The sequence below is a fragment of the Peromyscus maniculatus genome, chromosome 14 (genome assembly GCF_049852395.1).
Source record: "Peromyscus maniculatus bairdii isolate BWxNUB_F1_BW_parent chromosome 14, HU_Pman_BW_mat_3.1, whole genome shotgun sequence".
Taxonomy (NCBI): Eukaryota; Metazoa; Chordata; class Mammalia; order Rodentia; family Cricetidae; genus Peromyscus; species Peromyscus maniculatus.
Genome location: NC_134865.1, coordinates 72158799 through 72175957, shown reverse-complemented (window position 1 = coordinate 72175957; position 17159 = coordinate 72158799). Strand labels below are relative to the sequence as shown.

The 17159-nt window shown below is 46.8% G+C and overlaps 1 protein-coding gene across 7 annotated transcripts in view; it reads right to left on the bottom strand.

Annotated features, from left to right (window-relative positions):
- Positions 1–7644: 7644 nt before the first annotated feature.
- The window catches only part of Dglucy (D-glutamate cyclase), a 134514-nt gene continuing 124999 nt past the window's right edge, over positions 7645–17159 (bottom strand). For all 7 annotated transcript variants that reach the window (XM_042261046.2, XM_076551244.1, XM_006991802.4 and 4 more), the window contains 2 exons: positions 15188–15339; positions 7645–8598 (listed from right to left, as the gene is read on the bottom strand). In XM_042261046.2, coding sequence (XP_042116980.1) covers positions 8449–8598; positions 15188–15339 — 302 coding nt within the window. In that variant the 3' untranslated portion in view covers positions 7645–8448. The remainder of the gene's footprint in view (positions 8599–15187; positions 15340–17159) is intronic.

Here is a 17159-nt window from a genome sequence, read left to right as displayed (position 1 = left end):
GTTCCATTAAATTCATTTATCAACAAGACTAAGAATCCCAAGAAGAGACTCCAATTTCCCTGAGATCATCTGGTAACTATGAAGGGACACCCCAGAATTTTCCAGTAGCAGTTCCATAATTGTGGGATTTCCCCTGCCCATCTATACGGGTAAGAAAAGAAATGTAAAGGGAACCCCACTTGTGAAATAGATGAGAGCTCCTGAATAAACTGGGGTGAGGGGGGGCAATAGAGGGAAGGGGATGGGGGATGAAAACATAAGGGAACAGTATGGTTGAGCTGGAACAGGGATGGAGTGGGAGAGCAATGAAAGAGATATCATGATACAGGGAAACATCGTGGGGATAGGGAGAAACCTGGTGCTAGAGAAGTTCCCAGGAATCCACAAGGATGACCCCGGCTTAGACTACTAGCAATAGTGGAGAGGGTGCCTGAACTGGCCCAACCCTGTAATAAGATTGGTGACTACCCTAACTGTCATCATAGAGCCTTCATCCAGTAACTGATGGAAACAGAAGCAGAGATCCACAGCCAAGCACCAGGCCGAGCTCCAGGAGTCTAGTTAAAGAGAGGAAAGAGGGATTCTATGAGCAAGGGCCATCAAGAACATGATGGGGAAACCTACAGAAACAACCAAACCAAACTAGTGGGAACTCATGAACTTTAGACCAATAGCTGTGGAGCCTGCATGGGACTGGACTAGGCCCTCTGCATAAGCTAGACAGTTGTGTAGTTTAGTCTGCTTAAGGGTCCCCCGGCAGTAGGATCAGGACCCATCCCTGGTGCATGAACTGGCTTTTTGGAGACTATTACCTATGGTGGGACACCTTGAACAGCCTTGATGCAGGGGGAGGGGCTTGGACCTGCCTCAACTGAATGTACCAGGCTTTGCTGACTCCCTATGGGAGGCCTTACCTTTTTGGAGGAGGGAATGGGAGGTGGGCTGGGAGGGAAGGCTTGGGGGGAGTGGGAGGAGGGATGAGAGGGGGAATCTGTGGTTGGTATGTAAAATGAATAAAACTTTTTTTTTTTTTTTTTTTTTTTGGTTTTTCGAGACAGGGTTTCTCTGTGTAGCTTTGCGCCTTTCCTGGAACTCACTTGGTAGCCCAGGCTGGCCTCGAACTCACAGAGATCCGCCTGCCTCTGCCTCCCAAGTGCTGGGATTAAAGGCGTGTGCCACCACCTGCCCGGCAAATAAAACATTTCTTTTTTTTTTTTTTTTTTTTTTTTTTTCCATCACAGGCAATTTATTTTGTTCTATTCATTCACAGTTAATACAGAAAATACTTGGAAACATTTCCATATAATGTTTGACACAGAAATCATCAAATAGAAGTATACAATGTTGACAGGAGGCAGTACATTTATAATTTATAACCCCAAATGTATTTATAAATTAGAAATGGAAAGATCTACAAATGAAATTATGAAGGTTCACCAAAGTCATTTAATCTGTCAGTTTCTCATTCATTTTTATGTCTTAATAATATTCTATTGTATGAATAAGCCACATTTTATTTCTCTCCAGTATTTGATAGCTATTTGAGTTGTTTTAACTTTTTTACTATTAGCAACACACTGCTGTAAACCTTCATGTACATGTTTCATAGGTGCACATTTTCAGTAGTTTGAGGATATATTCCTAAGGGTAGAATTGTTGAGTAACAGAGTAACAATGTTTTGCATTTTGACCAACCACCAAACTGTTTTGCCAAAGTGGCACACCATTTTACAATCTCACCAAAGCCTTGTTTTTAAGGCTCTGATTTTTGTACAAAAGCATTCAATCATTCTGTCAGACCAAACCAGGAAAAGTAAGCTATAGTTCAGAGCTGTTCTATTCCATTTACTATGCAAAGCCATTCTTGGCGTTTGCAACTCTCAGCCCTTTTGAGTATTCTTGCAGTGTTCACCTTTTCCTCCACCACTTTTTTTTTTCTTCTTTTTTTTTCTGGTTTATTTCTATCTATTACAAATGTATAAAAAATCCTCCATCAACGCTGCTGATAGAAGCAGAACCTTGAGAAATATACCTTTGGTTTGCCTCAGAAAAGGAACACATATTGCACTGTAAAGTTTATAAAATTGGCGCAAAACATTGTGGTAATGTTACAATACCAGTTTTAAGAGTTCAGTGACTAATGGGGAGCCGATGGGATACATGCAGAACTGTGAAAGCGATCTCACTTAGCCAGCTGTACACGTAGACTGTAAATCTACATTCAGATCAATTCTGAACTAAAACTATCATCTCAGTTTATCTGTTGAGGTCAACCAGGAAACCCTAGAATATACCTTGATTTTTGCAAAAAACAAAATAGGGGGAGGGGTTTCTTCAGCATTTCAGTCCATGAGTAACAGTATCCTAACAGGCAAAGTGTTTTCTCACTGTCAACATAGAATGAACTGCTGCTGGAGGTCAACTTGGGCTTTAATTTGCATTAGCACTTACATGCATAATAGTCCAAGTTGTTGATCTCATGACTTTAAAAAGTAACTCTAAAAAAGTAAAATGGTCCTTCTTGGAAGACTAAAGAAAGACATCCAGCCACAGTTGTAGAGAGTCTCATCAAAACAATATACCCTTTTATGGATTACGCCTCAATTAAAAAAAATAGCCCCAAACAAGAAGCAGCTCTGAAAAAGAAAATATAACTTAAGATATTTGAAAAAAACAAGGTGAATACAGGTTCAAAAATAATTAAGATACATTTTCTTAAGACTACCTAGAATTAGGCTTTAAAGAATTCTACCATTTCAAGTTTACCACTAGCTACTAGATACCCATTTACAAACAAGATGTTCACTTTTTTTGTTCCTTTATCGAAAGAAAAATCTACCTTCAGACTATGAGGGTGGTGATGGGGAGGGACTAGAAAACAAAATTCAAACAATCCCATGCAAATATCACATTTTTCAAATGGAAGAACTCCAAACTGCACTAGAAGTTCCAATCACTAAGACACTTTCCATTGAAATGATTTAAGTACAACTACATGGCACCAAGGTTTAGGCCTAACATAGGCCTGACAACCAAGTCCCTGTTCTCTGGAAGAAAAGCCTCAAAAGTCCCACTCAATTCCACATAACAATACTTCAAAGATCAATTAGGTTTTCCTTTCCTTAATATTTTTGTTTTCGACTTCTAATCTTAAAGACTAGATTAAAACTTAGCTCATTTCCCAGAAGGCATTGCTTCCCTTTGCTCCATGAAAGAGTCCACCAAGACCTCTTCCTCAAAACCATCTAGCCCCCAGCCTCCAGCCTGTGCTTGTGATGCATCTTTCTCAACATCAGCTTGATCTGCACTGACAATGATTGTCGAAGCCTAGAATTCAACATTTACAAATTGTCATTCACACACACAAAACACACTATTATCACACAACTTGTGTCTTGAGAGAATCTTCTGCTTTTTAAATCTTTGGCCTCCCAGTCAATCCCAAGTTCAACCAACTTTAACTAAAACTTCACTCAGAATTTCACCAAGCTTTTCACCCACACATTAATGCTTGTCGTATCTTTCATCAACTGTCAAAATCTGAAGCCTGCTCAGAGATCTCCAGGTATAGGTGAGTTGAGACTATTGATATTGATGGATATTAATGACCAGTGATTGTTAATTCCTGTTATTTTTTGTGGTTGTGTTGTGTTGTCCTTCTGTGGTGTATGTTGGTGTGGGATTATCTATTGCTTGATTTTTCATGGATGTGTTGAGCTTCTTTGGGTTGAATTTTCCCTTCTAGTGCTTTCTGTAGGGCTGGGTTTGTAGAGAGGTATTGATTAAATTTGGTTTTATCCTGGAATATTTTGTTTATTCCACCTACGGTGATTAAGAGTTTTGCTGGGTATAATAGTCTGGGTTGACATCCGTGGTCTCTTAGTGTCTGCATGAGATTTGTCCATGATCTTCTAGCTTTCATAGTCTCTATTGAGTAGTCTGGTGTTATTCTGATGGGTTTACCTTTATATGTTACTTGGTCTTTTTCCTTTGCGGCTCTTAATATTTTTTCTTTGTTCTGTGTGTTTAGTGTTTTGATTATTATGTGGCGAGGGGACGTTTTTTTTGGATCCAGCCTATTCGGTGTTCTATAAGCTTCTTGTATCTTCATAGGTATTTCTTTCTTTAGGTTAGGAAAGTTTTCTTCTATGATTGTGTTGAATATATTTTCTGTGCCTTTGAGTTGGCATTCTTCTCCTTCTTCTATCCCTATTATTCTTAGGTTTGGTCTTTTCATGGTGTCCCAAATTTCCTGGACATTTTGTGTTACGACTTTTTTGTCTTTAGTATTTTCTTTGACTGACGAATCTATTTTCTCTATCATGTCTTCAGTGTCAGAGATTCTCTGTTCCATCTCTTGCAATCGGTTGGTTATGCTTGTTTCTGTAGTTCCTGTTCGTTTAGTCAGGATTTCTATTTCCAGCATTCCCTCAGCATGTGTTTTCTTTATTGTCTCAAATTCATTTTTCAGGTCTTGGAATGTTTCTTTCATCCGTTTAATTGCTTTTTCTTGGCTTGATTTGATTTCTTCCCATTTTTTGTTCGTTTTTTCTTCCATTTCTTTAAAGGAGTTTTTCATTTCCTCTTTAAGGGAAGTTTTTATTTCCTCTTTAAGAGAGTTTTTCATTTCCTCTTTAAGGGAAGTTTTTATTTCCTCTTTAAGAGAGTTTTTCATTTCCTCTTTAAGGAAAGTTTTTATTTCCTCTTTAAGGCAGTTTTTCATTTCCTCTTTAAGGAAAGTTTTTATTTCCTCATTGAGGGAATGTTTTATTTCTTCTTTAAGGGCCTCTATCATCTTCTTAAAGTCATTTTTAGGGTTGATTTCTTCTGTTTCTTCTGTCATGGTATGTTTAGGTCTTGCAGGTGTAGAATCACTAGGTTCTGATGTTGCCATATAGGTCTTTATGTTGTTGCCTGTATTTTTGCACTGGCGTCTACTCATCTTTTCCTCTGTGCGGTGCAGGTGGTGTCTGTGTCTGAGAGTGCCTCTCTTGTTCTAATTTTTAGTCTTGGTTTAGTAGGGGTTCTTGGTTAAATTGGTGCTATTGGGCTGTTTCTTCAGGGACAGCTGATTTCAGTTGGTGAAGTATATACTTATGATTCTGGTGATCTGGTTTAGTGGCTGGGTAGCGCCTTCTTCTGTGTTCCCAGATCAAGTTTTGTTCATTTGTCAACTCCTCAGCTGATCTTGTTTCTTCAGACTTCAAACTGTAGGCATCTGAATCCTCTCCCAGATGGGTTTCAGCTGAGCAGGGTAGTCTCACCAACACCTCCAAGTTGTTGGGTTTCACAGGATCAGTAGTTGGGCCCTGGGTTGTCCCCAGACGGAGTGTCCAGACTCGCCCTGGTTCCGACCCACGGAGATAGCCTCTTCCCCAGATGTTGGGGCTAGGGGCGTCCCCGTTTCAAGCTGCGTCCGCCCCTCTCTGTCCCCGGGCCTGTCCACCCCTGTGGCCTGCCGCCACAGGCCCACCTGCCTCTGCCTGTCTCCACCGCTGGGCCTGTATGTCCCTGTCAGCTGCCGCTGGCTCCGTCCACCTCTGTGGGCCACCAACGGGCCTGTATATCTCTGCCGGCTGCCGCTGCGGGCCTACCCACCTCTGCTTGTCACTGCTGCTGGGCCCATCCACCTCTGCGGGCCGCCACCGGGCTTGTATGTCTCCGCCGGTCGCTGCTGGGCCTGTATGTCCCTGTCGGCCGCTGCCACCGGGCCGTCCACCTCCGAAGGTCGCCGACCTGCGTCCGCGGCCCGTCTATTTCTGTGGGCCGCCGCCGCCGGACCTGAATGTCTCTGTCGGCCGCCGGCGCCGGGCTGTTGACCTCCGTCTACTTATCTCTGCCACAGGGCCTGTCCACCTCTGTGGGCCGCCGCTGGGCCTGAATGTCTCCGCCAGCTGCCACCGGGTCTAAATGTCCCTGTCGGCTGTTGCCGCCGGGCCCATCCACCTCCGCGGGCCGCTGCCACAGGCCTACCTGCGTCTGCTTGTCTCCGCCATCTAAATAAAACATTTCTTAATAAAAAAGGTTAAAAAAAAAAAGAACCCCACTTGCAATTATGGCCAAGTATGGAAGTGTTTGATAGCCCTGTTACTCATATTCCATTAGCCTGATCCTGGTCACATGGGCCCCAGCTGCGTGAGAGGCTGGGAAATGTAGTTTTTCTAAGTGCCAAGCAGAAAAGTGAAATTGGTGAGCTCCGGCCAATCCAATAGACAATTCACATCCCCTCTGCTTAGGTGTTAATCTCTCATCTGAACAAAATCTACTTCTTCAAATATGCCGTCTGGATCAGAACCTATATGACATCATCTACCTTGCCCCAAAGACTACATTCTCTGCTTCTGTACTTCTGGCAAGCACATCACATCACTGATGAAGAGAACGCACAATTTGGTAATAAGCCACACCTTCTCCACCCTGTCTAGAAAGTGATGAACTGCATGGAGAGGCCAGCAGAAGCCATGTGTAACAGGCAGGAAGTAGTAGATGCAATGGGCTGGGCCAACTTGGGGTTGGCATGCAATGGGAGGCGAGAAATGACCTCAGAGGAATGCCTTTCCTAGCTAAGCAACAGGGTGTCAGTTGTGCAGAGCTCATGCAGGGATTAAGGAGCTGGCTCACTTGAACTGAGCATGCTACCTCAGTGAGCCAGGCTCATCAGCATGCTTGTGAGTGTGTCCTCTGTCCTGGTTCCCAGGATCCCTCTCCACAGCATCCTAAAAAGCCCATGGATTCTGTTTACCTAGCAATGACTGGAACCAGGCCCGGATCTCCCTTTGAGTGACACCACAGTTCCGTGCAGGCCATCTCTTGTTCTCCTGTCACTGGCTTTTGTAGGTGGTAGCCATCACAGACATGAACACAGACTTGTCTCCTAAGATCAGACAAGACTAGAACAAGGGCTGAGTGGGAATCACAGTGTGGAACGGAAAAGCTCGAAAGCCAGGTCCTGGGAAGTGGAACAGCAACAGCCCTTGAGTTGGATGTTGTGAAGGGGTCTCCCCCACCCTCCTTTGTACCTCAGCCTCAGCTGTAAGTGTATCTACCTGTAGGGGATGGCATTTGGGTGCCCCACTCAGAGTCTACAGGCCCTCTCTGCCGTCTCTGAACTTAATTGGGTCTTAGCCTTTTTCTTAGATAGCTCAGTCACCTCTCCGTACATTTCTTCCCACAGCAAGTATAACTTACAACACGTCCACTCTTCATCTTGCTCAGTGCTGAAGGAGAATTCTGCTATTACTATTGCAAAAGCCAAATCCAAGAATATCTTCCCCAAACTTGAATCCTAAGAGTGCCGGCGGCCTTCCCATAGTGATGGCAGTCTCCTTCCCATAGTGATGGCAGTCTCCCTAGCAGTCACCACCGTTTGTTGTTAACTGTCAGGGTACCCTCTTTATCAGAGTTCCTCATGGTGTGGAATTCGTAGTGAACAAAAATGATAGCTCAGAGACCTGGGCAGTCAGGCTGCAGAGCCAAGGTGTGTGCGTTTGCTGAGCTGTGAGGCCTCGGGTGGAGGACTGGCCCTCATGTTGAGTCTCTCCCACAAGCACAAGCTTGGACCCTGCATATGTGAACCCTGTAGGCAAGAACCTTGCAGGCATGAGCCCTGGGCAAAATAACAAATGGAGAGCAGACACTAAAATGCATATTAAAATTACTTTTCTCTTTACCCTTGATTTATTGGAGTGTAAAATCTATACCATGTGTTCCTTCTTCACAATGAACACCCCTTAAAGAACCATACCAGATGTGTTTAAAGAAAGGAAATAACACTCAGTAGGCTCGGGTCCCACACAAGCTGTCATACTGATGTCAGGACTAAGTGTATAACAGGGTATGGTCGGTGGCTCAGTTTCTGATTTTGCTGAGAAATGTGGAGTTGAAGGTTATGAAAGATCAGGATGAGCTCATCTGCCTGAGTCCTGGGCAGGTCTGACTCACCTTTGAGCCCTACTGGCAATATGGCTTCCTTCCCACACAAAGAGGGCAAAGAGTGTGACTAGGGGTAGGAGTGAGCAGATGGGAAGGATGTGTAGGAAATGTCGGGGTGAATGGAGGTGAGGGACAATGGGTGTGATGCCTGGAGGGACCTTCTGGGAGATCCCTTCAAACAGTACATGGAATACTATTGGAAAAAGAAAGCACTTCAAAGGTATAACTATTTTGCTGGTCATGGTGAGCACAAAGCTCCAGGGTTTTAACCCAACACTCCATGTGTTAAACACTCTAGCCTTTCTTAATTAGCCCAGGTCACGGCAATGCCTGTTCTTATGCTCTGCCCTACAGTTAACTGTTCACAAGTTATTTCTTAAGCAGCAAGAGGAAAGATTCTCAGAGCAGACCACAAGGGTGGCCTGAAGAAGCCAGGATGAAGGATAGAGCAATGACTCCAGAACTAGACACAGGATGGCCATCGGGTATGGACTTTGCACACAAACAATGCGCTGGTCACACATGCACTGTGGTGGCATCCACCAGCTTCTGAACCATTTCATCATGAACACCATAGAAAGGCAGCCCATCTACTTCCATGCCCACGATGCCTGAGACTCCACTCCGGACTCGGTTCTGCACCAAGATGCGTAACATTTTTTCTTCCTGGGAGGGAAAAAAAAGAGATGAGGAGGAGATAAAAGTTATGTGGGGGAAGGGAGAAAGGAATGCATAAATCTCTAAGCAGAGAAAGAGCTTTGGGCTTGAGATCTCGTCATCTCTCTGTGTCCCTCTCTGTCCCTCTATGTTCCTCTTGGTCTCTCTATCTCTATTTCTCTGTATTTCTCTCTATCTCTCTCCCTGTCTCTGTCTCTTTCTCTCTTCTTTTTCTTTTCTTTTCTCTTTCTTCCCTCCTCCTCCTCCTTTTAAAAACAAGGTCTCTGTAACCCCGGCTGTCCTGGAACTCACTACACAGACCAGGCTGGCCTCAAACTCATAGAGATCCACCTGCCTCTGCCTTCCAAGTGCTGGGCTTAAAGGCATGTGGCACCACACACAGGAATGTGCCTCTTTTTTTTTTTTTTTTTTAAGATTTATTTATTTATTATGTATACAGCATATATGACTGCAGGCCAGAAGAGGGCACCAGATCTCATTACAGGTGGTTGTGAGCCACCATGTGGTTGCTGGGAATTGAACTCAGGACCTCTGGAAGAGCAGTCAGTGCTCTTAACCTCTGAGCCATCTCTCCAGCCCGAATGTGCCTCTTTTTAAAAAGTAAAATTTTGGGTAAAAATATTAACTTGCTGGAAAGTTCCTTATGAAAATCAAAACTGAGAGCTTGATGTGGTGCTCATACCTGTCATCCTAATACTTGTGGGGGTGAGGCAAGAGGATTACAGTGAGTTTGAACTGAGACCCTGTCTCAAACAAGAGCAAAGGATTGAAACAGATCAGCTGTTTCTTTGGACACTTAACATCATGTGACCGAATTTCATGCCCTGGTGGAGGTCTGCATGATCCTAAAGCATACCAGAAGTGCAATCCTCCACCAACCCAGTCTCTAGACAGCCATGGATCTGATCCCCGCCCCCCCCCCCCCCAGATCCCACTGTTAGCCTCCTGAGTTGGGTTCCTATTGCTGTGATCAACACCATGACTAAAAGCTATGTAGTGCAGGAAAAGGTTTACTTCAGCTTACGGCTCTCAGGCCACACTCCCTCACTGAGGAAAGTCTCAGGACAGGAACTCAAGGCAGGAACCTGGAGGCAGGAACTGAAGCAAAGGCCATGGAAGGGTACTGCTCAGTGGTTTATGCTCTATGGCTTTCTCAGTCTGCTTTCTTATACAGCACAGGACCACCCGCCCAGGGATGGCACCAGCACATTGGCCAGTTACCCCCCCCCCCCATCAATCATCAATAAAGACAATGCTCCACAGGCTTTCCTACAGGCCAATCTGATGGAGACATTTTCTAGATTGAGGTTTCCTTCTCCCAGATGACCCTAGCTTGTATCACATTGAGCACCCTCAGGAAAAAAAATCTAGCAAGCACAACACTAAATTCTGCTGCTGCTGCCGCCTCCATTTTCCAACAAGGGTATGGGAACATCTGGAGGGAGCAGCATATGGAGAAAAAGCAGCTGGGCCCCAGAAGGGCTTTGGGATTATTCACTTCTGATGTGGGGCTTTCCTGGCAGTGTCTCACCTCTCTGTGTCTTGGAAATCTCATCTGTCAGGTGGGGGTGTTGCTGATGCTGGTGGCAGCGTGACCCCCAGGGGCTGCCTGAGGGTTAAATGAGATACTGGAAGGAAAGCACCCAGCATGGCCCTTGGCACACAGTAGGAATGACGCTGGTTGTCAATGGCAGTGAGGAAAGCCCGGAGCTTGCTTTCCTTACCTCACATGCTGGTTAAGGGGTAGGGGCTGGTCTACCTCCTCTCCTTCCCCTCCAAAAATAAGGTCCCAAAGAACCTCCTGTCTAAGCCACTAATGTGCTGTCCCCGTTGGACACTTAGGGGGAGGTAGCAGGCAGGAGGGGCCTGATCAAACACCCTCTTTCTCCTTCCTCCACGGTAAGACGGAACCAAAGAAATCTGAAGCAGGAACTGCAGACGTCAGAGGACTGCCACCTTCCGGATGAGGCATTCGCTCTCTCCATCAGTGTTCTTGCGCACCTGCTGTGTGACAGTCTCTGAGCCAGAGATTCAAGGTCGAGATAGGTTCAAGCCCCCAAGGTGGTCCCAAGCTAGATGACTGACCAGGGACTCACAGGATATACAGAGTCACAGCACAGAACAGAACATCAAACTCAGTTTACTAGGGTGCCCCTGGGAATGCTTTTTGGGGAATTATTATTATAGACTGAAGCTTTGTAACCCTCTGAACTCATGGCTCTCAGTATGATGGTATTTGAAGATGGAGTCTTTGGGAGGTAATAAGGTTGCAATGAGGTCATGAGGGTGGAGCCCCCATGATAAGATTAGTGCCCTTATAAAAAAGATGAGGGGTGCCGGGCACTGGTGGTACTCGCCTTTAATCCCAGCACCCGGGAGGCAGAGCCAGGCGAATCTCTGTGAGTTCGAGGCCAGCCTGGGCTACCAAGTGAGCTCCAGGAAAGGCGCAAAGCTACGCAGAGAAACCCTGTCTCGAAAAACCAAAAAAAAAAAAAAAAAAAAAGGATGAGGGGCCACATGCCTTCTACCTCTATCACATGAGGATACAGTGAGAGGCCAGCCATCTACAACCCCACCAAGACACTGAATCTCCTGGTACCTCAGTGTTGGACTTCCCGGCTTCTAGAACTGTGAGAACTAAGAATGAGCTGTTTAGTCTTCCCAGTCTATGGTGTTTTGTTACAGCAATCTACATTGATTTAGACACTGGGCAACTAGCATTAGAGGAAATTAAAGAGGAGAAATAAGCCGAGGAAAGGGCCTTGTAGACACTCACCCAAAACTTCAAATAATTGTGATGGGGAGCTGGGGAGCTGGCTCAGGTAGTAGAGTGCTTGCCATATAAATATGAGACCCCCAATTCCCAGCACTCATGTAAAAGCTGGAAAGCCAGAAACAGGGGCATCCCTGGGACTTGCTACCTTACCCATTCTAGCCTAATTGGTGTGCTCCAGATTTATTGAGAAACTGTGTCTCAGAAAATAAGGGGGAGAATAATTGAGAAAGACGTTGGATGTTAGCCTCTTGCCTCTGCATATATGTGAATACACATGTAAGTGTACCACAGACATGTACACACACGGATATGTGTATACACACACACACACACACACACACACACACACACACACACACACACACACAGAGGGAAGTATTGGCAGAGGCTGCCGGGAAGCTCTCTCTGACCCTGCAGTGGTCTTTCTGTTCTGCCCGTGGGTGAAGGCAGATGACCCGCCCTGTGAAAGGGAGGTCCGAGACATTTCCACACAAGTCTTTGTCAAGAGCCCCTGGCCAGGGGCTACCCAGCCCAGACGGGCATTTTCCATCCTTTGTTTCGGCTCCATTCTCCCACTTTTCTTCCCTATTACTCATATCCTCTCCTTATGGGGCAATACATGCGGCACCAGGGCCATTTCCTCCCAGCACACTGACTGCTCTCATCCTGCTGGGACATGGTGAGGACCGGGGAGTCCTCAGGGTGAGTGCAAGGAGCCAACAGGTTAGGAACTGGCTGGCACTCAGCCTCTGAGGGCCACAGGGACCAATTGTCTGGTCCCTAAGAGCTGGGCCAATTGCCACCCCCAGCAGATTTCCAGGAAGGACCACATGTTCTGAGAGACCAAGTGGAGGGGGCCACTCCTCCCTGCCTGCCGGAGCAGAGCTGGATGCAGGGGTGCTACCCAGGCTGAGGCTGTCAGAGGCAGGGGAGGGGGAAGGAGGTCTAAAGCCAGGCCGACCTCCCGACAGAGTCAAGGTGGATGGGGGAAGAGGTCGCAGGGTAATTTCCAGGCTTAGAGGCAGGTGGTGACCTGCTAATAATTCTGGGGCACGGCGGACTGATATTTATGGGAAAAGATGTTATTTTTAAGCAAGTTGGAAAAAAAAAACCTTTTAAATAAGAATGAGTCGGGAAGTCGGGCACACCTATAGTTCTGAGTACTCAGGAGGTTGAGGCAAGGGTTGCTTGAGCTAGGATTTCAGACCAAACTGAGAGAGAGAGAGAGAGAGAGAGAGAGAGACAGAGAGAGAGACAGAGAGAGAGACAGAGAAACAGAGAGACAGAGAGACAGACAGAGAGAGACCGAGAGAGAGAGAGAGAGAGAGAGAGAGAGAGAGAGAGAGAGACAGACAGACAGACAGACAGAGACAGAGAGACAGACAGAGACAGAGAGAGACAGACAGACAGACAGACAGACAGACAGAGACTTCCACTTGGGTGTCCATGTTACCCTGCCATGTTCCCCAAGCTCCGTCCCCAGGGGCCATGTCCGACTCCTCACTGTTTCCCAGAACAAGCCTGGGCCCGGCCCCAGGAGGGGCTCCGCAAATGTGCTTCTGCTTCTGCTTCAGAAACATGCCTTTCCATTTCCTCCTTGAGCCCGAGGCATTGTTAATACGCTTCTGAAAGACTGGGCATCCATGCCAAGAGGAGAATTTTCCATCCCTGGAGGGTGAGTGTGAGGCTGTGGGGGTTGGCTGGGCGGGGTTCACACTTTGTGTTTGTGTGAATCAGGAGTCATGCGGGAGGCAGCCCCCCATGTTTTCCAGTTCAGATGCAGGAAGCATAAAGAAAGAACAGAAGGCCCTCTGGGTCCCCCAGGGAAGACAAGACCGTTTCCCCCATGAAAATGTCACTTGAGTCCCACTCCCACCCCCCCACCTCCACCTCCCCACCCCTGCCCTAGCATTCTCAGGGCCTGAGAAGCTTCTGGGCCACCCAAGGAAAGCCTAGAGTCAGGATCAGAGACACCCTAACTCCCATTTCAGCTCTGCCTCTTATTGGGTGGTCTTGGTACTATCCACCACCCAGAGCCCACCAGCTCTCTCCTCTGTGGAAGTAATAATGCCAACCCATGGAGATACTGAACTCAACAGGGCGGGAGGCCAGAGGCAGAAAGAGACAGAGAGCCAGGGAACAGAAAATGCACAAGGCAAGGTGTAAAAAAAGAAAAGAGGCTACCAGACAAGGGCCTCTAGAGATGGAGGTTTGCCAGGAACTGGGGTTCAGGGCCACCAGCCCTTGGCTGCCTGGGAGACATTACAATAGGGGCCGTCCCTTCTTACACGATACACAGCCCTAGAAACTGAGCCAGTGACCAGCAAGTTTCCAGGGAACTGGTCTGGAATTCCACTCATCTGGCCTGCCTGAGACCTCCCCAGTCAGGAGCCAGGAAGACAGGCTTAGCATTGTGGGTTTCACAAGCAATTTCCGGTTTGCTCTCTCTGTTTCCTGCTTGTGGTTGAGGATGTGAGCTCTCAGCTTCCTGCTCCAGCCACCACGCCTGCAGCTGGCTGCCATGTTCCCCCGCCATGATGGACTGTTATCCCTCTGGAACTGTCAGTCAAAGCAAATGCTTTCTTCTCTAAGTTACCCTGATTGTGGTGTTTGATCACAGCAACAGAAAAGTAACTAATACATTAGCCAGGACTCCGGCCCAACTTCCTGTTTTTCAGATTCACCATGAGACTACCCAATACTTTATCTGTGTCCTCTAAGTCTGGCCCAATAGCTGCTCCTCAGGGTAGGGCAGGTCCCACCCCTTCAAGAAGCACCCACAGAGGAGAGGTTGGGGTTTAGAATCAGTATTGGTGAGGAAGATGGCTCCTGGATAGTCATAGGGACTGAGGGCCAAGAGAGGGACAGCCCATGCGGCTACCTCGTCACTGCTCAGGCTCAGCACTGAGTTCAGGGCTGGCTTGCTTCCCATGCAGCCCCCTGACACACCCAAGTTCACCTAAGATGTTTAAGGGTTGCTGTCCTGGTCTATAAGATGAGTCTAGAACTGAAGGGGTTGGGTTTGCCAACTCTGAAGAGCTTAGACAAGCCTACGGTGGGCTCGGAGTTCCCTGATTGAAAAACTCACGTATGGGAATGATTTTGAAAGCTGTTTTGGAGTCTTTCACTGTGGATCCCAGGTTCAGAAGTCCTCCTCTGACACCCATCACACCTGAGTCCACAATCTTCCATCTAGGAGCAATCTTACTTAGCCAGGGAGAAACTGAGCCCCTGTTCGTGACTTCCCACCTGGAATGCATGCCCCCCCCCCATCTGGAGGATTCCTTCTAGTCTACACCAATAGGACTCCTTTCCCACCTAGTCTGCCCCCACCCTTAAGCATGTGGGCTACCCAAGATGCTCTAGTACCCTCTGAGTCATCAGTTCTGTGAAGAGAACAGTAAGGACTCCACCCCCCACTCTGACCACGACCCAGATGATGGCCTCCACCAGTCAGGCATTCCTTTCTTCCAACAGTGCTGGTTGTTCCCACTTCACAGACAAAGACTCATCTCTGAGAGGAAAATCCACTCGCTGAAAGTCGAACTAGAAAGGACAGGATCTCTCCAAATGGGTCTTACTCAGGACCCAGGACCAGAAGTAGATCAAAGAGTTGTCTGATTTTTGTCTCCCAGCCTGACCCAACAGGGAGATAGTCCCTCAAAGGTAGCTTTGCCTTTGGCTTCATGGGTAGCATGGTGGTTGATGTGGTCATGTGGTTTGGAACACTCCTCAGGCCTACTTAATCCTCATCAGACAAGAAAGTTGCATCTGGGCCAGTGGCCTGCTGCAGTGTGTTACCTTAGTGACAGACGGCAGGGCCTGAGTCCAGCTCTGTTCCCCGGGTACCCTGGAATGTCCAGTTGCCCTCCTCAGATAACGCTCATGGACTTCACATGAGTTCAGAATGTATAGTGCACAGGCCAGGGCATAGCCTCCCCAGTTAGAAACACCTAGAATGCAAAAGAAAAAAAAATCCATCACAGAACTGTAAAGGGCCTGTGGTCCACTGGCTGCCTCCAAGCCACAGAGGCCATTTCAGAGCGTTGGCACAGACGGCAGGCACTGGGAACACCTGGGGACTTGTTACAAATTCTTGGGCCCCAGCTCAAACCTCCTGAGTCAGAATTTCTGCAAGATTGTTGGGGAGCAGGTGAGTTTTAATGAGCCCCATCAGTAAGTTTGATTCAAGCTAAAGTCTGGGGGCTATTGCTTGAAGCTATTTGGGTTACATACTGCTAATGACCGCTAGAGGAAAAGATATGGGCACTGTACCTAGAAATCCATTCCAGAATTCCCCACTCTAAAGAATGGTCCCAAGGGCTGGTCTTCATCCCTTAGGCCTCACAGAAGCCTGTCCCCTGGGGCATATAGCAGACAGCCCATCATAGGAGGTTTTGTCACTCTTTATGTGTTGAAAACCATTCCTAAGTCACCTTTAGACTTCCTTTCCTATTCTGTCAGCCAGGCCCTGGGGCTCATTCCCTCGACTAGAGGTGATTTCATCTACTCTTCTCTAACACCTGCTTGAGTTCTCCATCCTGTCTAAGACTGATGGAGGACTGTTAAACTCTAGACGCTGCACCATTATTAAGGAAGAAGGGGTGGTAAGACAGCTCAGTGGATGAAAACTAGCTGCCAAGCTTGATGGCCTGATTTCAGTCATATACAGTGGAAGGAGAGACCTACCTATAGTGGACGGAGAGAACTGACTCCTGCAAGTTGTCCTCTGACTTAGACACACACACACACACACACACACACACACACACACACACACACACAGTGCACTAAATAAACATTTCTTATAAAGGAAGAGGGCCATCAAATTGAAGAGAAAAGTGTACACATAGTCAGCCTCAGGGAAGACAATCAATCAATGAGATGCTTCCAAAGGATTATGGGAACACGGAAGAGAAACCAGTAATTCTGATTGGTTCAGGAAAGAGTCACAGACAACCCCCAGTGAGCACAAAGGGATACAGCCAAAGACAGCCAATGGAGACCAGACACTAACTGCCAGGTTGTGTGCCAATGATTCTAAGATACCTTTTTGTTACATCTGCATATCTGAAATCGGCAAGTGTCTGTGGTCATCACTGACAGCTGTCACGGCTGCTTTATTAGTCCTATACAGAATAGTGGTGACTTGAGTCATCAATGGTACACTCAAGGGAAAAGACTATCTTGCTTTGGTTGACTATTTCAGTCTGCCATCCTGTTATAAATTTCTTGTGTGACTTAGCTCCTGGAGTCCTTAAAACAAGCCTATGAGGCATAGTATCATTATCACCATGTGAGCAACTTAGAAACAGACACAGAGGGGTAAATGACACACAGCAAATAATCATACATATTTATGATTATGTATACACTAATAACTCAGGCTATTCCCTCCATTCCTTTTCTCTTAAAAATTAGTTTTTAAGTTTTAATTGCGTTAAAATCTCCATGACATGAATGTGGGAATAACGAACGGTTCCTTCACTGTCCTCACACCAGCAACAGAGAGGTCATTGTGATCACCGAGGGCACGGGTGTCTTTCTCTGCCAGGAATCAAACAGTCTTGCAGCAGCAGATACCTAACCCAAGTGCGCTCCAATCCGATTCAGTTCTGATGCTATCAGCTGTGACTGCGTAAGGTCCTATGGCCTGGCCTGAGGTCTCCATCTCCTAGACTGCCTCTTTCCCTTCTGATGTCAGAGGCTAGCCTGGAGGCTCACCTTAGCCTCTGACCGACTGGCTGTATACCAGGGTTCCTGAAAGCTCTTG